Source organism: Erinaceus europaeus, chromosome X (assembly GCF_950295315.1).
Source record: "Erinaceus europaeus chromosome X, mEriEur2.1, whole genome shotgun sequence".
NCBI classification, from domain to species: Eukaryota; Metazoa; Chordata; class Mammalia; order Eulipotyphla; family Erinaceidae; genus Erinaceus; species Erinaceus europaeus.
This window is the reverse complement of record NC_080185.1, coordinates 79,945,207-79,972,277: the sequence shown is the minus strand read 5'-3', so window position 1 is coordinate 79,972,277 and position 27,071 is coordinate 79,945,207. Positions and strand designations below refer to the sequence as shown.

The window sequence follows — 27,071 nt, the reverse complement described above, 5'->3', positions numbered from 1 at the left end:
TATGTGTATACCTATGATCATAGCAGCACAATTCATAATAGCTAAAACTTGGAAGCAACCCAGGTCCCTAACAACAGATGAATGGCTACCCCCATCAGTTGAGGCCCTAGTCAGGCAGTCCCGGGATTCCTACACAGACACAATGAGCCTAGACCTCAAATAGATTCCTCTCTCCACTATCACTGGTCATCTCCATCAGTAACAACATAATGGACCCCTTTTAGGGGCCCCCATAGGACCTTGCCCTCAATGTGGAACAATGGTAGAGAAAGTGCCCCCCCAATGGTAAAGAATGTTCCATCCTCGAAGGGGGGTTGGATAACATACTCTATTGACCACCTGAAGAAGATGGGTCCTGAAATTGGTGCAACTCAGAATGTTCCTACTCATGACCATAGAATGCAAGCCCCAGATCAAATCGATGGGGTTTACAGTCAATAATATTTATATTTTTCCCATATTTTGGAGCTGCTCTCTTCCCTTATCCAGCTTTGCAGCCCTTTTTCCAACCATGACATAATCTTCCCAGACAACAACTTGGGTCAGGGGAAAAAAAACACTAGAATAGTCATGGCCCTTTGGAATATAACTAAAATAGACCTAGTAGCTATTTCCAAAATGGAGACCCCAAATCTTCATCTGTAATATTCCAGCCTTTAGGTTCATAATTAATCAACAATTTGAATGGCTTTATAAGTTAACTCTTTTTCAGCCAAGAGGTTCTAGATGTTTCCATGATACCAACCGGACATCCTTGGGCAGACGACCCTATCAATATGTGCTGGAGCCCCGCTTCCCAGAGCCCTGCCCCACTAGGGAAAGAGAGAGATAGGCTGGGAGTATGGATCAACCTGTCAACGCCCATGTTCAGCAGGGAAGCAATTATAGAAGTCAGACTTTCTACCTTCTGCAGACCATAATGACCCTGGGTCCATACTTCCAGAGGGTTAAAGAATAGGAAAGCTAACAGGGGAGAGGATACAGAGTTCTGGTGGCAGGAATTGTACCTCTCTTATTCTATGGTCTTGTCAGCATTTACATTTTATAAATAAATTTATTAATTAATAAAAAAGAGGTTGAGAGATACTGAAAACAACAACAGAGACGTATGGGATAACCTCAGAAGAAGTAACATAAGCAGAACTGACCTACCAGAGAAAGAAAGAGAGGAAGGCCAGGAGTCGGGCAGTAGTGCACAGGGTTAAGCGCACATGGCATAAAGTGCAAGGACCAGCTTACGGATCCCAGTTCGAGCCACCAGCTCCCCACCTGCAAGTGAGTCGCTTCACAGGCATTGAAGCAGGTCTGCAGGTGTCTATCTTTCTCTCCCCCTCTCTGTTTTCACCCCCTCTCTATTTCTCTCTGTCCTATCCAACAATGACAACATCAATAACAACAACAATAGTAACTACAACAAGGGTAAAAAAAGGGAATAAATAAATACATAAATATTTAAAAAAAGAAAGAGAGGAAGAATAGGAAAGCATCCTAGAGGAAATAATAAAAGTAAACCTCCCCACCCTAACCAACAGAAAGACGATTAAGGTTCAATAGGCCCAGAGTCCCAAACATAATCAACCCAAAACTAAAGACATCAACACACATCATAGATACAATGGAAAAATGTAAGAATAAAGAAGGAATCCTGAAAGCTACAAGAGAAAAAGTCACATACAGAAGAAAGCCCATAAGACTATCAGTAGAATTCTCCATACAAACTCTAAAAGCCAATGAAAATGGTTTTAAACCAAGAATAGTATATCCTGTTAGACTAGATGGAGGGATAAAAATCTTCTCAGACAAGCATAAATTAAAGGAACCAACTTTCAACAAACCTGGAAGAGGTTCTAGAAGAACTCCTAAGATCATTAATAAAACCACTGAAAAACTTGTCATATATCAGAACACTCAAAAAGTCTTGAATAATGGCACTGAAATACCTTAGATCATTAATACCAATAAATGTCAATGGCTTAAATTCACCCATTAAAAGACTCATAGTAGGAAGATGGATGAGAAAACACAACCCAACCATATGTTGTCTGCAGGAATGCCACCTGACTCAACAAAGAAAACAAAGACTCAAAGTGAAAGGAAGGAAAATTATCATACAACCCAGTGGACCACAAAAAAGGGCAGGAACAGCTATTCTCATCTTTGACACAATAAACTTTAAAATAAATAAAGTAATAAAATATAGGCATGGAAATTACATAGTGATCATAGGATAAATCAATCAGGAAGACTTAACAATAATTATCATCTTGGGATGCATTGGATCGACCTTCTCGTGGTGCATCCCATGAGTACCCATTTATTGGGGAAACTGACGATCCTTCCTAGCCGACTGAATCCACACGGATCCCAGTCACTTTCAAAGCCAGCAACAAGCAGCTCCTGACAGCTTTCAACCTGACCTGTTGACTGGCTACGGAAGAAGGGCAAACGCTAGAAGAAGAAGAATCATCTATGCACCTAATGAGGGCCCACCTAAATATGACAAACACTTATGAAAGAGCTACAAAATACATTAATAGTAACACAGTAATAGCAGGAGACTTCAACACCTCACTCTCACACTTAGATCATCTAAGCAGAGAAGCAACAAAGAAACAAGAGGAGGAGGCCAAGCAGTACAGCAGGATAAGCACACGTGGCTGGTGCAGAAACAAAAGTCAACTTTAAATGGATCAATGACTTGGATGTTAGTCCAGAAACTATCAAATACTTAGAGGAAAATATTGGCAGAACACTTTCCCATCTAAATCTCAAGGACAACTTTGATGATACAGACCCAATTGCAAGGAAAATCAAAACAAAAATAAACCAATGGGACTACATCAAATTGAAAAGCTTCTGCATGGCAAAAGAAAGCACCATCCAAACAAAGAGACTCCTCACAGAATGGGAGATTTTTGCACGCCATATATCAGATAAAAAGCTAATAATGAAAATACGTTAAAAAGTAAGAGTTATTTTCAACTTCGGCCTGAGAGTGAGATCATCCCATATTCATCCTTCTGTTTCTGACTTATTTCACTCAACATGAAGTTGAAAAACAAGATTAGAAAAGAAAACACAAGTCGAACCTGAAATGGAATTGGAGTATTACACCAAAGTAAAAGACTCTGAGGTGGGTGGGTGGGTGGGGAGAATACAGGTCCATGAAAAATGATGAATGAAATAGTGGGGGTTGTATTGCTAAATGGGAATCTGGGGAATGTTATGCATGTAAAAAAAAAAAAAAAAAAAAAAGAAGTAGAAACGCAAAGCAGAAATTGACTGAGTTTGGAGTACGGCACCAAAGTAAGAAAGCAGAAGTATACTAGAGTTTGCAGTGAGTACCTCCCTAATACTTCCTCTCCACTTTTCCAAGCTTTGGGTCCATGATTGCTCAACAATTTGTTTGGCTTTGTATGTTAACTCTCTTTTCAGTCACCAGGTTCCAGGTGTCATCAGGATGCCGGCCAGACTTCCCTGGATTGAAGACACCACCAATGTGTCCTGGAGCTCAGCTTCCCCAGAGACCCATCCTACTAGGGAAAGAGAGAGGCAGACTGGGAGTATGGACCGACCAGTCAACGCCCATGTTCAGCGAGGAAGCAATTACAGAAGCCAGACCTTCTACCTTCTGCAACCCTCAATGACCCTGGGTCCATGCTCCCAGAGGGATAGAGTGGGAAAGCTATCGGGGGAGGGGGTGGGATATGGAGATTGGGCGGTGGGAATTGTGTGGAGTTGTACCCCTCCTACCCTATGGTTTTGTTAATTAATCCTTTCTTAAATAAAAAATAAATAAATAAATAAATAAAAAATAAATATTAAAAAAAAAAAGTAAGAGTTATAAACTTATCAACAAAAAAGCAAATGACCCAATCCAAAAATGGGGAGAGGATATGAACAGAATAGTCACTACAGAAGAAAGACACAAAAGGCGAACAAACATATGAAACGTTGCTCCAGGTGAGAGAAATGCAAATAAAGACAACATTGAGATACCACCACACCCTGTGAGAATGTCATACAGCAAAAACAACAGCAGCAACAAATGTTGGAGAGGTTGTAGGGACAAAGGAACCCTCCTGCATTGTCAATGGAAATGTAAATTGGTCCAACCCCTGTGGAAAGAAGTCTGGAGAACCCTCACAAGGCTAGAAATGGACCTTCCTTATGATCCAGTAACTCCTCTCCTGGGGATATATACTAAGGACTCCATCACACCCAAAGAAAAAGATGCATGTACACCTATGTTCATAGCATAGCAGTATAATTTGTTATAGCCAAACCCTGGAAACAACCTAGTTGCCCAACAACAGATGAATGGCTGAGAAAGTTGTGGTATGTATACACAATGGAATACTACTCAGCTAATTAAGAATAATGAACCCACCTTATCTGACCCATCCAGAGCCATTCCAAAGGGCCTGTGGCTATACTCATTTTTTCCCTGAGCCTGAAAACTGATATGTAGGTATGTCTGGGGAGATGATATCACAGCTGGAAAAGGAACAGAAAGCTGGGGCAGGGAAGAGAGTAGCTCCCTAATATGGGAAAGGGGTATAAATATTGTTGACTGTAAACCCCATCGATTTGATTTGGTCTGGGGCCCATATTCAGCTTAGGAACCTATGTGACCTCTGCATCCCTATAGATCTGAGCCCACATTCTGTGGTCATGAGTAGGAACATTCCAAGCTGCCCCAATATTGACCCATCTTCCTCAGGTGTAGCATAGAGTATGTTGTCCATCCTTCCTCCTCCCTTCACTTCGGAGGATGGAACATTCTCTACCATTGTTGATCCAAGTTGAGTGCAAGGTCCTATGGGGGGGGCACACAAAGGGGTCTATTTTGTTGTTCCTCATAGAGATGACTAGTAACAATAGAGAGAGGGTTTTATTTGAGGTCTAGGCCCATCATGTCTGTTTGGGACTCTCAGGACTACCCCAATAGGGCCCTAACTGATGGGGTGTCCTAATAGTGACTAAAAAGTCATCATTAAAGTATGCCAGTCTCTTGCCCTTATTCAGCTTTTGCAGTCCTTGCTTTGATAAGGTTAGCTTTGGAGTGAGTGAGAGAACTGTAATAGGAAGTAGGTGAGGAGGGTATCTAAGTCTAATTAAAATTTCTCTGAAATTTTAAATCACCTATGTCGTATGCTTTACATTGGTTTGTTCTAGCCCTCCCCCGTCAAGAGAATTGGATCAGTCCTGTTAATTTCGCGGGCCTGCTTGGCCCCGCCCCAAGGAACCCCGAGAGAGGGTTCCTGAGTCCGAGAGTTCCTGAATTCCTGAGTTCGAGAGTTTCAGGGTTACAGAGTAAGAGAGAGTTCCAGTGTGCCAGAGTTTCAGAGGGTTCCCGAGTACGAGAGTTCGAGAGTTCCTGAGTTCGAGAGTAAGGGAGAGGGTTCCTGAGTTCGAGAGTAAAAGAAAGAGTACTTGCGCCGCCGCAAAGAGACAGCAGAGTTCTGTTTGGTGATTAGTTTGTCTTAGTTTATGAATCGTTGTTCCTGAATAAAGAAATACAGCTTCCCTGCCCAGCCGTTGTCTCCGCGTCTCTGTTACCCGCCGTGAAGCAAGCTAGCCCGGCCAGCTGGAGCCGTCCAGAAATTTTAACAACACACCTATAATATTAGACCAGGGAGACCAGAAATTAATGTTCTTGTCAGTATATAAGATACACTACTTGTAAATACCATTATATGACATAAATCATGGAAAGCTCTTGTATGGTACAGTAAATCTTAACCATGGAATTTTTAAAGTAAACCAAACTTCCAAATAACTTGGTTATAACAATAACCATCTATTGCCTTCTTAAACTCTAAGACAACAGGAAACCTTCCCATTCACTATAAAACCCATATTTCTCCCAGTCCTGGAACCTTTGGGGCTTGGCTCATTTTCATCCACACCACCTGATCCTGCATCTGCTGAGCTCAGCCAAGTCAATGCAAACAGTATCACCTCAACATGTTTCACTTCCGTCGGTATCCATAGACACCAGGCCTGGAATGTCAACCCTTTAGCTCCATTACTTGAGTGAGACCTTTCTTAGCTCATAGGACTATTTAATTCCATCTCAGGTGGCACACTTCCTAACAAAGCCACAGGACCTAGATATAGACCAGAGTCATGAGACAGGGCACATATGCACATGTATCCATAAGTTATGGGGAAATATATACCTTAAAATGAAAGTACACAATAGTCTACAGTGACTCATTAAGTGCAGCAAGTAAGTAGAAAGACCTAAAAAGGACACCATAAAGAACCCAATCAAATAGTTTCTACTTAAACCCCTCACATTCTACCCCCCTCACCTTCTTCCTAGTTCACTTCCCTCAAGCACTCTAAGACTAACCCTTGTCAGGTAAAGTAAGGACTACAAAAGCTGGATGAGAGCAAGAAACTGGCACACTTCTATAATGGCTCTCTTGGTTATTACCAGGCCACCCCATCATCCAAGGCTCTACTCAGGGAATTCTGAGATTCTTATTTAGATATGATGGGCCTAGACCTCTAACAAATCTTTCTCTCCTCCATCGCTGGTCATCTCCATCAGGAACAACATAGTGAAACCTCTTGTGGGCCTCTGTAGGACCTTACCCTCAATGTGAAACAACAATAGTCGGGACTACCCCACTCTCCAAAGGGAGACTACATCAACATACTCCACCACTTGAGGAAGATTTGTCCTATGAGTGCAGCCTAGAATGTTCCTAGCTATGACCATAGAATGTGAGCTCAGACCTACAGGGATATAGAGTTTACACAGGCTCCTGTGCTGAATATGAGCCTCAGATCAGATCGAAGGGGTTTACAATTAATGGCATTTTATACTTTTTCCATTTGGGGGAGCTACTCTCTGCCCTGATCCAACTTTATAGTCTTATCCTCAACTCCTGACACCATCTCCCCATGCAACACTTTAGCCCACCTGCATGTTAGCAGTCGGGCTCAAACGTGAATGAATAAAATAGAATTCCTAACTTTTCCCAAAATGGAGAACCTAAATCTCATCTATTCTTTTCTTATCTTTAGGTTCCCGGTTACTAAACAGAATTTCTGCTTTATATCTTAATATTTTTCAGCCACCAAGTTGCAGATCCTAACATGAAGCCAACTTGACTTCTCTGGGCAGATGACCTCACCAAAGAGTTGTGAAACTCCACCTCTCTAGAGCCCTGCCCCACTAAGGAAAGACAGAAACAGGCTGGGAGTATGGATTGATTTGCCAGCACCCATGTTCAGTGGGGAAGCAATTACAGAATACAGACCTTCCACCTTCTGCACCCCATAATGATCCTGGGTCCATACTGTCAGAGGGATAAAGAATAGGAAAGCTTCCAATGGAGGGGGTGGGATGGAGAACTCTGGTGGTGGGAATTGTTTGGAATTGCACCCCTCTTATCCAATGGACTGGTCATTCATTATTAAATAAATGTTCCACAGCATTCATCATTAAAAAATTGTAAATTAAGAACACAATGAGTTTTCAAATGACTATCTGCCCACTAAACCTTTGAATGCTCTCCCTTTTTCCTGTGTATTCTAACCCTAACTCTTTGTCTTCTCAATCAAGAAATCAGTTTTCAGGAACAACAAAATATACCCCTTTGTGGGCCCCCCCATAGGACCTTGCACTCAACTTGGATCAGGATGGACAACATACTCTATGCTACACCTGAGGAAGATGGGTCGATATTGAGGCAGTTTGCAATGTTCCTACTCATGAAGACAGAATGTGAGCTCAAATCTACAGTAATGCAGAGGTCACATAGGCTCCTAAGCTGAATATGGGCCCCAGACCAAATCAAATCGATGGGGTTTACAGTCAACAATATTTATACCCCTTTCCCATATTAGGGAGCTACTCTCTTCCCTGCCCCAGCTTTCTGTTCCTTTTCCAGCCACGACATTGACATCATCTCCACAGACAATAACTTGGATCCACCTACATATCAGATTTCAGGCTCATGGAAAAAAAAAAAAAACTAGTATAGCTACAGGCCCTATGGAATATAATTTAAATATGCCTACCAACTATCTACAAAATGGAGGACCCCTCAACTCTTCATCTGTACTATTCCAGCCTTTAGTTTCATGAGTGTTCAACAATTTGTTTGGCTCTGTATGTTAACTCTCTTTTCAGCCACCAAGTTCCAGATGATACCATGATGCCAACCAGACTTCCCTGGACAGACAACCCTACCAATGTTTCCTGGAGCTCTGCTTCCCCAGAGCTCTACCCTAATAGGGAAAGAGAGAGGCAGGCTGGGAGTATGGATCCACCTGTCAATGTCCATGTTTAGCAGAAAAGCAATTACAGAAGCCAGACTGCTGGAAAACATGGCAGATGTGAATGCATCTGCACAATTTCCCAGCATCATTCCCCATCGAGACAGACATGCAGCGTTTCATCCCTTGGCATTTTCTTCTGTGGTCAGCTACTTTGGACTGACACCTCCATTGGACTTACTGGTACACGCTGCTGTGTTTCTCAAAGACTAACTTCAGCCAATTGCCTTGAGACTTTATAGACCATGTCCCCTCGCCTGCAGGCTCTGTGCCCAGAGACAGAAAACTTCCCCTCCTTATTAGGTTATGCCCACAGAGACAGGAAACACCCTTTGAGGCAAGAGATGCCCCCAGAAGCATGAAGTGCTCCCAGAGGCAAGAAATGCCCTTTTGCCTGCTAGGCCTTGCCCTTTAAGGCAAGAAATGTTCCCCTTGGCATCACACTGGGTATTGCTGCTCACCTATTTTGTTTTCCATGTCTTATGCCAGTTCTTTTGAAAATGCCTGTACGATATAGGTTTCTGTTCACCCCACAATCCTGATACTATGGCCATTAGTTAAAAAGAAAGGGGGAATTGTTGGTATGCTTCTAATTCTGCTTTTAAAAACCCCTTCTGTTTCATTTGGTTTAATTCCCCCTGCATTCTATTTACATAACACTGTATTCTATTTACATAACCTGTTAACAAGCACCACCCTCCCCCCAGGGCATTGGTGGTTCAGTGGTAGAATTCTTGCCTGCTCCACCCCCTCTCCTTGTCATACCCTGATTTTGACCAGTCACTTTTCTCTCCACCCTCTCTGCGTCGCATCCTGTTCCCACCCTACTGGGCTAGTATATTTATAAGGACAAGATTGTTTGTAGTTTTTAGTTTACCTTAGCTTGGTATAGATTGTGCTGCGTCCTGCATGAATAAAGAGATACTGCGTACAACCCAGCCATGAGTCCCGGGTCGTCTGTTACCCGCCCGTGAAGCCAGCCCGGCGAAAACAACACCAGACCTTCCACCTTCTGTGTCCCACAATGACATTGGGTCCATACTCCCAGAGGGTTAAAGAATAGGAAAGCTATCAGGGGAGGGGATGGGATACGGAGTTCTGGTGGTGGGAATTGTGTGGAGTTCTACCCCTCTTATCCTATGGTTTTGTTAATGTTTCCTTTCTATAAATAAAAGAAAGAAAGAAAAGAAAGAAGAGAAAAAAGAAATCAGTTTTCCCTAATGTGAGATACCACATCCTACATTCATGAGTCTGATCAATATCTACTTTCTACAACAGTGACTTCTTTTTTTCCCCTTTTGTTGCCCTTGTTGTTTTTTACTGTTGTTGTCATTATTATTGTTGTTGTTGATGATGTTATCGTTCTTAGATAGGCCAGAGAGAAATGGAGAGAGGAAGGGAAGACAGAGAGGGGGAGAGAAAGATAGACACCTGCAGACCTGCTTCACCACCTGTGAAGGGACACCCCTGAAAGCGGTTAGCCGGGGGCTTGAACCAGGATCCTTACACGCATGTGTGTTTAACCCACTGCGCTACCACCTGACTCCCAATAGTGACTTTTATCCACATTGTCCCCTCCCTTGCTAACTTGGGAACTCCTTGAAGGCAGGAAACAACTGTGATTTAGTAATGTCTATAATATCTCTAAGAATATTAACTTGAATAAAACACATAAATAAGTATCTATTGAATGAATGGAATGTGTTTACTGAACTATAGATGATACTTATTAGGGATATCATGATGCATTGGGCTGTAAGAAGTGACCACATAATTTTTCTGAATAGCCAGAGTGTTAGGAAAATAATTCAAACATCAAGGACAGAATTCTGCTAACATAAAATCAAAGTACAAACAAGAAAGTGTGCAATATATTTACTTTTCAGAATAATGGTGCTGTTATTTTCAATTAGTGTTATTTTCATCTTACAGGTCAACAATTCTAAATAGATTGCAAGGAAGGAAACAGACCATATCCTTAGGGAGATAAGTTGAATATCATTCAGAAAATCATTTACCTATGAGCAAAGAGTTAATGTAAGTATTAAAACATGATTTACATTTGATGAATTGACTGATCATAATATAAAATATGACTAAAATGTTATCTATAGAGTCAGATAAAAGCAGGATAAATGCAAAAGCCAAATTTCACCTAAGTCAACTTTAACAAAACAGCAGTTGTTTTTTTGTAGGGAAATACACAAAATTTCATTGGTTCCTAGAAACATTAGTCATTTGATTTTATAGTCAATTTAATAAGTCAAATAAAAAGGTGATACTTTTTTACTATTAATTCTAGACTCCAAATGCCAAATTAATGCACACATTCATAGGCATACAAAACAAAATGCTGAGACCTCCCAATTTTGGGAGTGATATTTTTTAACAAGATTACAACAACAAAAAGTTCCTACTATTTCTAGTTATTTATTTCCTTCTAGATACCTAATAAAGGGGCCCAGCAGGAGCGCATCTGGCTAAGCACACACATTACAGTGCAGAAGGACCCAAGTTCAAGCCCCTGGTCCCTACCTGCAGGGGGAAAGCTTCACGAATGGTGAAGCAGGACTGCGGGTGTCTCTCTGTCTCTCTATCTCTCCCTTCATTCTCAATTTCCCTGTCTCTATCCAATAATAAATAAATGAATCATATTAAAAATAGATACATAGTAAAAAGTATACAACAAATACAGTATGAACCTGATGATATATTATAATTTTTTAAAGATTTTATTTATTTATTAATGAGAAAGATAAGAGAGATCGAAAGAACCAGACATCACTCTGGCACACATGCTGCCGGTGTCTGAACTCGAGACCTCATGCTTAAGAGTCTAATAACTTATCCACTGCACCACCTCCTGGATGACTATCATCAATATTCATTTAGCTATTCCATTTACAAAGTACTTCCATTATCCATAAACTTCTTTGAGTCTCCTATCATACCTGTGAGATGGGTGTAATTACCCCCATTTTCCAGATGAGGTAAATGTTTTACACCAGATCTGAAGATGGTGACATCAGCATTGCAATCTAGATCTCCTAACTCCAATCCCAAGATTCTCTTTTCCTTTTTTCTCCACATAAAGTATAAGCATAGCTTTATTTTGTTTCTACCCCAATTATTCTCTAAGTTACCCACTGCCACAGTTGAAGAATTTGTGTATATAATCACTGTAGTAAAAAAAAAAAAAAAGTAGAAATCATTCCAACTTTGTTTAAACAAGCTTTTTGAATCATACAACTTAAAGGGAAGAAATACAGTAAAGATTTGCTACTGAGCTTTGTTTCCTACTTATCTTGTTTTTACTTATTTTATAATATTTTTCAATTTTTTATTTATTTATTGGATAGAGACAGAGATAAAATGAGAAGGGAGGGGGGATAGAGATGGAAAAAGACAGAAAGAGACACTTGCAGCCCTCCTTCACCACTCGTGAAGCTTTTCCCCTACAGGTGGGGATCAGAGGCTTGAACCTGGGTCTTTCACACTGTAATATGTGAGCTTAACCAGGTACACCACCATCCCATCCCTGTTGTTTTTACTTTCTATGAATATTCAGAAAATATTTCTATGAATATTCAGAAAATAAATATTTCTTCCTTGCCTCCAGGGTTATCGCTGGGGCTCAGTGCCTACACCATGAATATTGCACCTTTAGGACATCTTTTTTCCATTGTTGTTATTGTTGCTGTTATTGTTGTCATTGTTGCTGCCATCATTGTTGTAGGATAGTGCAGAGAAATTGAGAGAGGAGGGGAAGACAGAGAGGGGAAGAGAAAGACTTGCTTCACCGCTTTCGAAGTTCACAGCTCCCGCAAGTGAGGTGCTAGGGACTCGAATGGAGATCCTTGTGCCAGTCCTTGGTGCTTCACACTATGTTGCCTTAAACCACTGCATTACCACCCGGCCCCCAATATACATGTTTTTAAATCACTGGGCAATGTACCTTGGATATTCTGCCTATATGCAAATGTTGACCCCTAACCACTTGTAATCTCAGAAACAAAAAGAATAATATCCATTCTTACCCCTACCTTATAAAGCTTTTGCTCTTCCCTGAATGTTTTATGGAACTGTTTACTTTGCCTTAAGAATCTTTATCTCTTTGATATGCCTTAGCTGGTCATGTTTAGCACAGATACTTTCCCACTTACCACACATCTACTCGATAGCTGTAATTTATGAGTTATATTTGATTATACATATAGCACCAAATCACTTATCATAATAAGTAAGCAAAATGGAAATCCAAGGGTGATGCACCCAGTTGAGCATATACATTACAATGCAGAAGGACCCAGGTTCAAGCCACCAGCTCCCACCTGCAGAGAAGCTTCATTCCCTATCTCCCCTTCTCTCAGTTTATATGTCCTATCAAATAAATAAAATTTTAATAAATTGTGATTTATGAGACTACAAGTTAATAGGAGTGTACATCAACACCCTTCCCACCACCAAAGGACTGTGTCCCGATCCCTCACCCCCTAGTGAAGCTGAACATCTACTCTCACCCTCCACCCAGAGATTTTTACTTTGGTGCCCTACTCCAAACTCAGTCAGATCTTGCTTTGATTTTCCCTTTCTGTTCTTCTTTCTCAACTTCTGTTTATGAGTGGGATCACCCCATACTCATCTTTGTCTTTCAGACTTAGCTCACTTAACATAATTCTTTCTAGCTCCATCCAAGCTGGGTCAGAGAAGGTGGGTTCATTGTTCTTAATAGTTGCATAGATCGACCTGCCAACGCCCATGTTCAGCGGGGAAGAAATTATAGAAACCAGACCTTCCACCTTCTGCATCTTATAATGACCCCGGGTCCATAGGAAAGCTATCAGGGGAGGGGATGGGATATGGAGTTCTGGTGGTGGGAATTGTGTAGAGTCGCACCCCTCTTATCCTATGGTTTTGTCAGTATTTCCTTTTTATAGATAAAAATTTTTAAAAGCTATCAAATAAAAACGCTTCTTTGCCACTCCCAAAAATAAATAAATAAAATTTTAAAAAGAAAACGCAAACATTTTACCGATTTTTCCTTCAGTGAACTTTCACATGTCTAATCACCTCTGTGACACAATATCCATATCATTTACCTTCAAATGAACTCTAATAAGTGATGACATACTGCAAAGCCTGGGATATATGTGTCCAAGGATCAGCATTCCAAAAATATCATTTTTTAAAATACTCAAAATGTATCATCTGTTCAGGTCACAAGAGAACAAATCTTTAAAATAATCAAACTCAATAAAATGACTACCAAAAATTGGACAACTTACTTATTCTGACCAAAGAGGACAGACAACATGTTCAGATAAAGCAGACTCCAAGGGGCAGATCAGAAGACCTGCACAATAAATACTAGCTGCTAGCAGTTAACAATTACACTGCTACTTCCAAGCCTTTCTCCGGGATGCTAGTTAGCTGCATTTGTTTTATAAAAGTATCCACACTGGACCTACTCACCATATTTGGGAGATAAATTAACTTAGAACAAAGTTATAAGCATACAGGGTATATTTGCCAGTAATAATCACTTTTTATTTTGCAATCATCTTTCAGTCAAGAAGAGAAAAAATTGTCACTCCACAATATATATATATATCCTCCATTCTTCTAGGTATGTATGTTAGCACAAAAAGTTCACTTGCTTGAACTCTTATTCATGTTATTTTTTATTCTTTCTATTACTTCAAGTCTTATGACAACTAGCAGGAAAAAAATATATCCACATGATGCAGGAGAAGGAACATGAGGAGGGTACCACATGTGTCATCTGTGACCACTGGGGTTAGATCCCTTCAGCCTACAGGTTCTCAACCCTAGACTTATACTTTGCTGTGGTGGGATATGGGAATAAATTACCCATATGAGGGACTGGGCTGGTGTCTATTTCACCCTCAAGCAGAATTCAGTGGCACGTGAGTCCATCCAACAATTCTGAACTCAGACCTTCTCCTAAAACCCTGAAGCAAAGGTGCTCTCTTTAGAAAATAATGTGTCATGGGGTATTTTTCTTACTGCCCCCACACTTATCTGTACTAACCAGAGGGCAGCACAAAACCATTAATCACGTTGTTACTGTTAATCCCCAATTCTTTGGGAGGCATAGGGGCAGATAATTCCTTGGTCGGCTTACATGTTCCCTTATTCCAGATATTAGAGATGAACATTTCCAATAGTGCAGGGCCGGCTGTTTCAAAGGAATCATCTGTCAAGAGAGGGTAGATTCAGAGCAAAGAGTGTTCCTGGCACAACTACAGATTCCTACAAGACCACTTTAAAAAAAAAAAAAAAAAGCCAAGTTCTGATTGCAGTTGCCACCTTCCACACTAAATTCTCCCAGCAACCCTGTGGAGTTAAACAACTTAAAAGCCAGAGCTACTGACTCAGGGAAATAGGAACGCCTTCCACTTACTTCTCATTGAGCTGATAAGCGCGTTGCCATCTTTGATCACGTCTTTTATGAATTTATTCGTCCTTTCCAATTCCTGCTCATAACATTTGAGTCTCTCACGGAAATCAGGGCTGTCCAGGTAGCAGTCGCTGAACTCCAGAGGGGGGTGTCCCATGATTCTGATGACGGAGGATCGGGTGGGGGGTGGAGAAAGGGAAATACACAAAGGCCAAGAGGCACAATGGAGAATTAGGTGGGGTGAACTGATTTTGAGACCCTCTTAAGAAGCTTCTGGCTTCTCTCCCTTTGGGATGCTGTTCTGATGAAATTCCTAAAGCTAACTCGCTGATGTGCACAGGAAACTGGCGGCCTACGAAATTACTTCAGAAGACTGTGGAGCTAACTACCCAGTAGAATCCGGAGTGGATGCTGCCTAGCAAGCAGCAAGCCCCCTTAGGCATGACTCCCCACAAGCAGGCAGCAGAAACCATAGCCCTAGTTTCCAAACATCAGCCTCCAGAGTCCTTCCTGAGCTACTACAAACGTGAGACTTTGGCACGCCAAATGCGTAGGAGCGGCCTCTCCTTACCCCTAGCACTGGAGCGAAATGGAGATTTCCTTTGCTGAACTCTACAAGCAATACAGATGGTATATCCCCTCCTCTCCCCCGCCACCACCCCCAAAGCTAGAGCTTCCGCCTCGCCCCGCCCCAACGAAGCTCGAGCACTGGGAGCACTAGATTCCTTTTTCCGGCTTCTCCCTCTTACCCTGTGGTTTCATTACCTGAGTACTACTCCGGTTTTCAGAAATTCTTCCTGCTTTACGGGAGCCGGCCTGCTCTCCTGTTATTAGCTGAAAGGATTAATCCGGACTACAAAGAAACGTAGCCTTTTTCCTAAAACACCCCAAGGGAGAGAGGAGGTCGAGAGAGCGACACACAATAGAAGTAGTAGCCTGGTGCTTCCCTAGGAAACTCAAGAGCCAGACACCGCCCTACAACTCCAACTGGAAAGCGTGGCGACCTGGGAGATGTAGTCTTTGGATTTCAAAACCCCTGACTCCTCCCTGCCAACTCCTCACCAACCCAGTTTGGGCTAACTCTCTCTGAGAAAAAACATTCCCAACCAGCTCAAGGCTCATTAGCCCAGCCTCCGGGGGGTAGTTGTGTCACATAGCTTCCGAATTTGGAGAGAGAGGGTGGGAGAAATCCAGTGTGGGAGGACATCACTTGACTCATATTATTTGACTGAATTATTTATTCCTTTTCTTTCCTCTCTTTCCTCTAACTGAACAACTTTTTATATTTTTACCTTTCCCATATTTCCTAGTGAACCTTCATACCAGAGAGTTGACAGTATATTTTTCCAAAGACTTGATACTTGAACTTGAGTTCCTCCACTATCCCAGTCTTTTGGGAGTAGGAAGGGAAGAAGGCAGGGAAGGGAAGAGGAATCCTGCCTCAGCTAACCTCTACTGAGTCTCTTCTGATAGGTGTTTCTGTCTCCTTTGAGTAAATCCCCAGGAAAGGAATTGCTGGGTCGTAGGTAGACCCATTGCTAGTGTTCCAATAAGTCTCCAAATTATTTCCCCACAGTGGTTGGACCATTTTGCACTCCCAACAGCAGTGGACCTATAGAGTTACCTCTATTGTACCTGAACCAGGTTTGGCCCACCTCTGATAAAGAGTGGATGTCACGGTCTATGTTTATTTGTTTGTTCGTTTTTAGTGGTTTAATAATAGTTTGTCGGGAGTCGGGCGGCAGCACAGTGGGTTAAGCGCAGGTGGCGCAAATCTCAAGGACTGGCATAAGGATCCCGATCCACCTGCAGGGGAGTCGCTTCACAGGCGGTGAAGCAGGTCTGCAGGTGTCTGTCTTTCTCTCCCCCTCTCTGTCTTCCCTTCCTCTCTCCATTTCTCTCTGTCCTATCCAACATCGATGACATCAATAACAACAACAGTAATAACTATAACAATAAAACAACAAGGGCAACAAAAGGGAATAAATAAATATTTATAATAATAATAATAATAGTTTGTCAGTGTTTCCTTTTTATAAATAATAATAGTTTGCAAGGTCATAAAATTACAGAACTATAGTTCCAAACCTCCCTTACCACCAGTTTTGTGGCCCCGGTCCCCCCAGTATAACCACCACAGTTTTGGGCAGGGGCGAAAGCATAATGTTTATGCAAAGAGACTCCCATGCCTGAGGCTTTAAAGTCTCAGATTCACTCTCCCAGGTCAAGTAGGAATACCAAAGGAGATCAACAAGGCAGGACTAGAACAACTTCAGGAACCTACCAAATCACTAGTGAGTGCAAACACGTGTGGCTCATGAACAGCTAAGCGCCTAAGGAGAGACTGAGCAGTTGGTAACAGTCCAGCAGTTTACCAGTTGAGGCACCACCTAGTCTGTTTTACCAACAAAAAGATTGCTATGTGGAATGGTTAACATACTATGTAGAATGGTTAAACTAACAAGAAGAAATGTTGGAGAAATGAACCAGGACAAGAATCCAGCTAAAAGCTCCCCAAAGGTTGAACCACAAAATAGTGAGGTCAACATCCAAATGCTTATTCAGGAAATAGTCACAGGAGTGAGTAAAGAGTTTGAAAGGATTGTCACCAGAAATGCAGCAACAACAAAGGAGATTCTAGAAGAAAACACTAATTATCTCAAGGTTATTAGAGAGCTGAAAGCTGAAATAGCTGAGCTAAGAACATAACTAGCTGAACAAACTAAAACAGTATTAGAACAGGCTAACAAAATACATGAACTACAGAAAACAGTACAGGGGAGAGAGAATAGAATAAATGAGGCTGAAGAAAGTCCCAGATTCAATTCCCCACACAACAATAAGCCAGAACTAAACAGTGCTCTGGTAAATATTAAAAAAAAAAAAGAGGGAGTCGGGCTGTAGCGCAGCGGGTTAAGCGCAGGTGGCGCAAAGCATAAGGATCCCCATTCGTACCCCGGCTCCCCACCTGCAGGGGAGTCGCTTCACAGGCGGTGAAGCAGATCTGCAGGTGTCTATCTTTCTCTCCTCCTCTCTGTCTTCCCCTCCTCTCTCCATTTCTCTGTCCTATCCAACAACAACAACAACAATAATAACTACAACAATAAAACAACAAGGGCAACAAAAGGGAATAAATAAATAAAATAAATGTAAAAAATTAAAAAAAAAAAAAAGAAAATGGTCCAGGACATGGACATTTCACTGAGGAAGAGATCCAAAGGGACAACAGATAAATAAGAAGGTTCTCAAAATCATTGATAATCAGAGAAATGCAAATAAAGACAACACTGAGATACCACTTTACTCCTGTGAGAATGCCATACATCAGAAAGGAAAGAAATGACAAATATTGGAGAGGATGTGGAGAAAAAGGGACATTTTTCACTGTTGGTAGGAGTGCAAAATGGTCCAGCCACTGTGGAAAACAGTTTGGAGACTTATTGGAACACTAGCAATGGACCTATCCTACAACCCAGCAATTTCTTTCCTAGGGATTTTCCCAGAGGAGACAGAAATACCTATTAGAAGAGATCTGTGCATACCTATGTTCATAGCAGCACAGTTTGTAATTGCAAGAACCTGGAAGCAACCCAGATGTCCAACATCAGATGAGTGATTTTTAAAAAAAGTGGTATATATACATGATGGAATACTACTCAGCTGTTAAAAATGATGACTTTGAAGAGAGAGAGTACAAAGTGAAAAATGGACTGGACATGGTATATTGCACCAAATCAAAGGACTCTGGGGAAAAAGGGAAAGGGTGGATTGGAGGAAAATTCTGGTAGCCTAATATATAATGAAATTGTATGCATATGTCAATGATTGTGCTTAGTATTAATCCCCTCAGTAAAAGGAAAGAAAGCATAGTTTTCACAAAGTCTTAGCTACAGATTGACTTTTTAAAAAAACAACTTCATGTGTTTCAGTTATTTGTAATGCATGCATGAGCAAAATCATTCAGTAGTTGTCTCTCAAAGAATTGCAAGTAATTTGTAAAAGACATAAACTATAGCAACAAGAGGCCTTGAATATAAACACCAACATAAAGAACCTCAAGATATTATACATGAGCTTAAGAAAATGTGTGTGTGTGTGTGTGTGTGTGTGTGTGTAAGATGAAAAAAAAGTTCTAGAGAGAAAAATTACACTCTTTGATTAACAAGACATGAGGGACTGTGTGCATGATATACATAAAAGTATTCCAAAAATTAGTGCAGCCTGGAATGTTCCTAGCCATGACCACAGAATGCAAGCTCAGACCTACAGGGACGAAGAGGTTACACAGGTTTCTGTGCTGAATATGGGCCCCAGATCAAACTGGTGGGGTTTACAGTTAACAATATTTATATACTTTTCCCATATTTGGGAGCTACTCTCTTCCCTGGTCCAGTTTTCTAGTGCTTTTTCCAACAATGACACCAACTTCCCAGACGACAACTTGAGTCCACCTGCATATTAGATTTCAGGCTCAGGCAAAAACAAGTAAAGTCATGGGCCCCTTGGAATATACCTAAAATAGACCTACTAGCTTTTTCCAAAATGGAGACCCACAAATCTTCACCTGCAATATTCTTGCCTTTAGGTTTATCATTAGTCAACAATTTGTTCTGCTTTATACCTTTACCCTTTTTTCAGCCACCAGGGTCCAGATGATATCATGATGCCAGCCGGACTTCCCTAGGCAGATGACCCCACCAATGTCTCCTGGGGACCTGGGCCTCCACAGTCCCCTTCCACACTAGGGAAAGAGAGAAACAGGCTGGGAGTATGGATCGACCTGCCAACACCCATGTTCAGTAGGGAAGCAGTTACAGAAGCCAGACCTTCCACCTTCTGCACCCCATAATGATCCTGGGTCCATACTCCCAGAGGGATAAAAAAAATAGGAAAGCTTTCAATGGAGGGCATGGCTTATGGAACTCTGGTGTGGGAATTGCATCGAATTGTACCCCCTCTTATCCTACAACTTTGTCAATCATTATTAAATCAACAAAAAGTCCATTAATGTTAAAATATATATTATAACATAATTAAATGCATCTAACAGTCTTTCTTAACCTGTTCTTTTTTCACAATTATTTGTTTAAATATCATTTATCCATTTCCTCCCCCACTTTTTGTACCTTTTTAACTTATGTCTGTTTAGTTCTTTTTAAAAATTTTAAATTATCTTTTTTATTTTTATTTATTGGATAGAGACAGCCATACATTGAGAGGTAAAGGGTGATAGAGGGGGGGAAGAGACAGAGGGACACCTACAACACTGCTTCACCAATCACAAGGCTTTCCCCCTGCAAGTGGGGACCAGAGGCTTGAAGCTAGGTCTTTGCACATTGTAACACTTGTGCTCAACCAGGTGCACCACCACCCAGCCCTATGTTTAGTTTTTTTTTTATTGAGTTAAGTATAAAGGCCAAGTTAATCACTAGATTGGTCAAAGCAAGACATAAACTACACAATAAGATTTTTTAAAAATAAAATTGGTAGAGTACTCTGAATATAGAAAAAAAACATAATCTTGTAGGAAAACTGTTCACAATCTGCAGTATCATTCATGCATTTCTAATTGGGAGAGTGAATGGTTTATAGTGAAGTCAATGACACATAGGTACAATCCCTCAGGTCCCTATGAAATGTGTCTAGTTGTCTGGGATATACTCACTCCCTCAGCTTAAGGCACACTGCTCTATCATACACTAGAACTCCAATATCCCTTCACCTCATACCTCTGCTTCTTACCTTAGAGCCATTTGCTTTGGTGCAATATACCACACCCAAAGTTTCACCTTCTGTTTTGCCTTACTTTCTTTTTTTTTTTTCTTTATTTCTTTCCTTATATATCTTACCAGAGCACTGTTCATCTCTGGTTTAGGTGGTACAGGAGACTGAACTTGGGACTTCGTAGCCTCAGGCATGAGACTCTTTGAGTAACTATTAGGCTATATACCCCCATCTCTGTCGTGCTTTTTCTAAAATTCTTACTGTGAGTGAGATCATTCAGCATTGGTCCTTCCAGTTCTGTCTTATTTCACTCAACATGGTATCTTCAAGTTCTGAGTAAGATATTGCAAATGAGATAGCTACATATATTTCATTGTGTTTATATACCACAAATTTACTTGCTACTTATATGTCATTGGACTTCTGGGTTGCTTGCAAGTTTGAGCTATCACAAACTGTGCTGCTATGAACATAGATGTACATAGGTCTCTTTGGACAGGAGTTTTTGTTTACCCTGGATATAGTACCAGGAGAGGAATTGCTGGTTCATAAGATAGGTCCATTTCTATTGTTCTGATGAATTTCCAGACTCTTCCACAGTGGATGTACCATGTATATTCCCACCAGTAATGTAGGAGACCCTTTCATATTTTAATGCTATGTCACATTACACAATTTTTTGTTTCTATGGCTTCTTTGCAGTATATAACCTTGTTGAGAGTTAAATACCCATGTTTATTTCTCTGTGCCATTCCTTTCAGCAAGTCTTACAAGGCAAGTATAGCAGTGGCAAACTCCTTTAGTTTTTTGATAAAATCTGGAACTGTTTTGATTACTCCTACATATTTAAAGTATAGTCTTTCAGGGTGAAGGATGCAGGTACAGGCAGGTCTTATAATTTAAAATCATGAATATACCACTCCAGTATCTCCTGGACTCCATGATTCCTATAGAAAAGTGTGATGGAGGGGGTTGGGCGGTAGTGCAGCGGGTTAAGCGCACATGGCGCAAAGGGCAAGGACCTGCAGGAGGATCCCGGTTCAAGCCCCTGCCTCCCCACCTACAGGAGGGTCACTTCACGGGCAGTGAAGTAGGTCTGCAGGTGTCTGTCTTTCTCTCCCCCCTCTCAGTCTCCCCTCCTCTCTTGATTTCTTTCTGTCCTATCCAACAACAACAACAACAGCAATGATAACAACAATAATGATGAAAACAAGGGCAACAAAGTGGGGAAAAAATGTCCTCCAGGAGCAGTGGATTCGTAGTGTAGGCACTGAGCCCCTGGAGATTAAAAAAAAAAAAAAGAAGAAGAAAAGTGTGATGGAGCTGGGGCCCTAATCAGGGAAGACTGAGATTCCCAAACAGACTTGATGGGCCCAGACCTCAAATAAATCCCTCCCTCCATTGTTACCAGTCATTTCTATCAGGAACAACAAAATAGACCCCTTTGTGGGCCACCCATAGGACCTTGCACTCAACTTGGATCAACAATGGTAGAGAATGTTCCATCCTCTGCAGTGAAGGGAGGAGGGAGGATGGACAACATACTTTATGCTACACCTGAGGAAGATGGGTCGATATTGGGGCAGCATGGAATGTTCCTCCTCATGACCACAGAATGTGAGCTCAGATCTAGAGTGATGCAGAGGTCACATAGGCTCTTAAGCTAATTATGGGCCCCAGATCACATCAAATCAATGGGGTTTACAGTCAACAATATTTATACCCCTTTCCCATATTAGGGAGCTACTCTCTTCCCTGATCCAGCTTTCTGGTCCTTTTCCCAGCCATGACATCATCTCCACAGACAATAAGTTGGATACACTGTCATATCAGATTTCAGGCGCAGGGGCAAAAAGAAAAAGGAAAAAAAAAAAAACTAGTATAGCCATAGGCCCTTTGAAATATAACTACAAGCTATCTACAAAGTGGAGGACCCCCCAACTCTTCATCTGCACTATTCCAGCCCTTAGGTACATTATTGGTCAACAATTTGTTTGGCTTTGTATGTTAACTCTTTTTTCAACCAGATGCTAGCATGTTGCCAACCAGACTTCCCTGGACTGACGACCCCACCAATGTGTCCTGGAGCTCTGCTTCCCCAGAGCACTTCTCCACTAGGGAAAAAGACAGGCTGGGAGTATGGATCAACCTGTCAATGCCCATGTTCAGTAGGGAAGCAATTAGAGAAGCCAGACTTTCAACCTTCTGCATGCCACAATGACCTTGGGTCCATACTCCCAGAGGATTAAGGAATAGGAAAGCTATCAGGGGAGGGGATGGGATACATAGATCTGGTGGTGGGAATTGTGTGGAGTTGTATCTCTCTTATCCTATGGTTTTGTCAATGTTTCATTTTTATAAATAAAAAATTTTAAAAAAGGAAAGTCTGATGGAAGTCAGACTATACTGCCTTTATAAGTCAGTTCCTTCTTTTTCCCTGGCAGCTAGTAATATTCTTTGTAGTATTGTTTGCCCTTGACTTTTGATAATTTCACAGGGATATGTCATTTTTTAATTTCTTTTGGGGGATTAATGGTATACAGTTTACAGTAAAATACAAGTTTGTATATGCATAACATTTCCAATTTTTCCACATAACAATTCAACCTCTACTAGGTCCTCTTCTGCCTTCATATTAGGGATATGTCTTATTGTAGGTATATTTGGTTTAGGAATTTGGGAGTTCCCTCAGCTTCCTGAACATCTACATCCTGATCAAACCTCAAATTTGGAGAAATTTCAGCTATTATGTGTTTGAATATGGTTTCTGCTACCTTCTTTAATTCCTCTCATTCAGAAGCCCCTAAATTCTGATATTTGTATTTCTTTCTTTTTATTTTATTAGTGATTTAATAAAATGTTTCTTGCCTCAAAGGGCAAGGACTAGCAGGCGAAAGGGCATTTCTTGCCTCTGGGAGCGCTTCATGCCTCTGGGGCATCTCTTGCCTCAAAGGGCGTTTCCTGCCTCTGTGGGCATCTCTTGCTTCTTGGGGCGCTTCATGCCTCTGTGGGCATAACCTAATAAGGAGGGGGAGTTTTCTGCCTCTGGGATGACCCGAACTGCCCCTGCGGCTACAGACAGACTATGACCCACATAGTCAATGACTGCCACCTCTCCAGATTCAAAGGAGGTCTCGAAACTTTACATCAGGCTCAACCTGACGCTGTTGACTGGCTACGGAAGAAGGGCAAATGCTATAAGAAGAAATTGTTGTCTTTTGTTGGATAGTATGCCAGCTCCCCCTGGCTTCTGCTTAACTATATGCCTATATAGGGATTTATTGACCCCATTCAAAGCTTTGGTCTATTTACATAAATCACTTTTACATTTACATAAAGCACTCCCTCCAGGGCATTGGTGGTTCAGTGATAGGATTCTCGCCTGCTCTGCCCCCTCCTTGTCACACTCTGATTTTCACCAGTGACTTTTCTCTCCACCCTCTCTATGTCACATCCTGTTTCCACCCTACTTGGCAAGTATATATAAAGACAGCATTGTGAGTTTTAGGGTACTTGAGTTTAGCTTAGCTCGTCTTAGATTGTGCTGCATCCTGCATGAATAAAGAGATACTGCCTACAGCTCAACCATGAGTCCCTGGTCATCTGTTACCCGCCTGTGAAGCCAGCCTGGTGAAAACGACATAACCCATCAAAAACAACAGGTGCAATACACCAACTCCAGTTCAAGTTTAGAGCTTTCCCCCCTGATCTTGTTTTCCAACTTCTATTAGTGAGATCATCCCATATTGATCCTTTGTTTCTGACTTATCTAACTTAACATAATATCTTCGAGCTCTAGCCAAGATGTAGTAAAGAAGGTGAATTCACCATGAACCTGAGACCTTGGAGCATCAGGAATAAGAGTATCTTTGTATGACCATTATGCCACCTACCCCTGTTCACATTTCTCAGTTTTCTAGGTCCTCTTCTCCCATCATGTTCCAGGACCTGAATACTCCCCTCTATCCCAGAGCCCTTTACTTTGGTGCAATACACCATAACCAGTGCAAGTTCTAGTTTGTGTTTATTCAACTTTTTTTCAAATGGATTTGTTTCATTGAAAGTGCCTTTAAAATTCAGATGGAAAAGATTTCTGCCAAAGTTTTCCTTTAAGTATTTGATAGTTTCTGCTCTAATATCCAAGGGGTGTTGAAATTCCCTGCTATTACTCTATTGCTGTAAATATATTGCTGTAGCCTTTTCAGTAGATGCTTAGTCTATTTAGGTGGCTTCTCATTGGATGCATAGATGATAATAATTCTTAGGATCTCTTGGTTGAGTGGTCTTCTGAGCCTTATATCATGTCTATCCTTATTTATTTTATTTTATTTATTTAAAGTCTATCATGTCAGATTGAGAATAGCTGTCTGCCAGTTTCATATCCTTATCCACTCATGGGAACCTTGGAATATATCTAAGACTCCTAGCTTTTCACAAAATGGAGAACACAAATGTCATCTGCTATATTATTCCTTTTAGGTAAGAAAGACAGAAACTATTTAAGTTCAGTGTTAAAATTCAATCAGTTTTCTAATTTGAAACCTTAAGTGCTCAGGTTGAAGATACACACACACACACACACACACACACACACACACACACACCAGAAATAAGGTCTAAGCATTAAGATGTTCAAGTAATTCAATTCATTTTTGTGACTGCTCTCTTGCATAAGGATTAAAAAAAAAAGTAATGGAGATAGTGGACAGCCCTGTCTAGTCTCTGCTCTGAGAAGGAATTCTTCCATTTTCTCCCCATTAACTATGACGTTGGTTGTAAGTTTCCTGTATATGAATTCCACTATCTTAAGGATTTTTTTCATCTATTCCCATTTTCTCTAGTGAATGGAAGTTGGATCTTGACAAAGGCTTTCTCTGCATTTACTGAGATAAATGTGTAGTTATTGTTTTCCTCTTTCTTGATGTAGTGATTTGTGGGACTATGTGAAAGCTTGGTAGAGCTTAGGGGAGCTCTCCCATCCTTGTTATGGAGGTCTGGAAAAACACCCCACTTGTTAGACTCTCCCTCTAGGGATGGAGCTAAGAGAGAAATGCTTTCCGTGACTCAGTTTCCCATTGTTAGTCTCTCAAAGCTTCACAAAAGCCTGCATCCTCTCACACTTAGTTCACTCCCCTGCTAGCAGACCAAATGGCTGTCTCCTTGAAGTTCACTCAGAGTTCACTATATTCACCTAGATTTCACCATCCTTTCGTTCTTTGATCACATATATAAGCATACTCCATCACAAGCCTTGCCAGTACCCTGGCAATGAGACCCCCATACCTATTTCCTTGTCTCTGACATCTATGATTTACATCAAGCCTTTCCCTTCTCTGCTTTATCTCACCCTACTGGTTTAACCACTATGTTTTTCTTAATACCTTTAGATAATTAACATGTCTTGCATCGTGGAAACTAATTGCTTTGACCTTTCTGTATCTCATTAATTCTTGTCATTCCTACCCCTCCCCACCATAGTGGTATCTGACCTTTAGAACCCTGTAATTTCTGACATATTTTAAAAATGTCCTTTGTTCTGTCTGCTTACCCCAAATAAAGTGGAAGTTCATACCTGAACCTCTCCTGGGGCTTCTTTCTGTTTAGCATGGTCACTAGAACCAGTGACAGGGAGGCCAGTGGCTTACCTCTGTTAAGAGGCCACCTACATGAGCATCGGCGGTGATTCGCATTAATAAGTTTACATATATTGAACCAGCCTTGCATTTCTGGGATGAATCCCACTTGGTCGTTATGAACAAGCTTTTTAATATTCTGTTATATCCAATTGACTAGGATCTTGTTCAATATTTTAGCAACTATGTTCATCAGAGATCTTGGTCTGTACTATTCCTTTTTCGTTGTTTCTCTATCTGCTTTTGGTATCAGAGTGATGCTGCCTTCATAGAAGGTGGAAGGGAGTATTCCTGTGTGTTTGATCTTATAATATAGTTTGAGATCTTGGAGTGTGATGCTTCCATTTCTGTTTCTTTTCCTCAGGACTTTTTTGGTGATTCTAGGTGTTTTCTGGTTCCAGATAAATGGCTGTAATTTTTGTTCTATACTCTTAAAGAAGCATGGTGGAATTCTGATGGGTATCACATTAAATTTTTATATGGTTCTGGGTAGAATATTCATTTTGATGATATTAATTCTTCCAATCTGTGAGCATGAGATGTCTTTCCAATTCTTTGTATCTTTTTCTATTTCTTTGAATAGTGACTCATAGTTTTCAGTATACAAGTCTTTCACTTCTTTGGTCAGGTTTATTCCTAGATATTTTATTGATTTTGCAGGGGTAGTGAATGGGAGTGATTTCTGGATGTCCTCTTCTTCAGACTTAGTGTTCGCATAAGGAAATTACAAAGATTTTTTACATTATTTTTGTAGACTGATACCATACTACATTTCCTAATGATTTCCAGTAGCTTTTTGCTGGATTATTCTATGCATACTATCTTATCAGCTGCAAATAGAGTTTGACTTCTTCCCTTTATGTCTGTATTCCTTTGATTCCTTTCTCTTACTTGATTGCTATGGCAAGAACTTCCAGTACTATGTTAAAGAGTAGTGGTGATAATGGACAGCCCTGTCTAGTCCCTGATCTGAGGGGGAATGCTTTCATCTTCTG

At 41.0% G+C, this 27,071-nt stretch overlaps 1 protein-coding gene across 2 annotated transcripts in view; it reads right to left on the bottom strand.

Moving 5' to 3' along the window:
* Positions 1–15,714, bottom strand: part of OPHN1 (oligophrenin 1) — a 385,226-nt gene extending 369,512 nt beyond the window's left edge. For both annotated transcript variants that reach the window (XM_060183179.1, XM_060183178.1), the window contains exons 1-2: positions 15,485–15,714; positions 14,723–14,880 (exon numbers count right to left, since the gene is read on the bottom strand). In XM_060183179.1, the coding sequence (XP_060039162.1) occupies positions 14,723–14,876 (154 nt within the window). In that variant the 5' untranslated portion in view covers positions 14,877–14,880; positions 15,485–15,714. The remainder of the gene's footprint in view (positions 1–14,722; positions 14,881–15,484) is intronic.
* Positions 15,715–27,071: the final 11,357 nt, after the last annotated feature.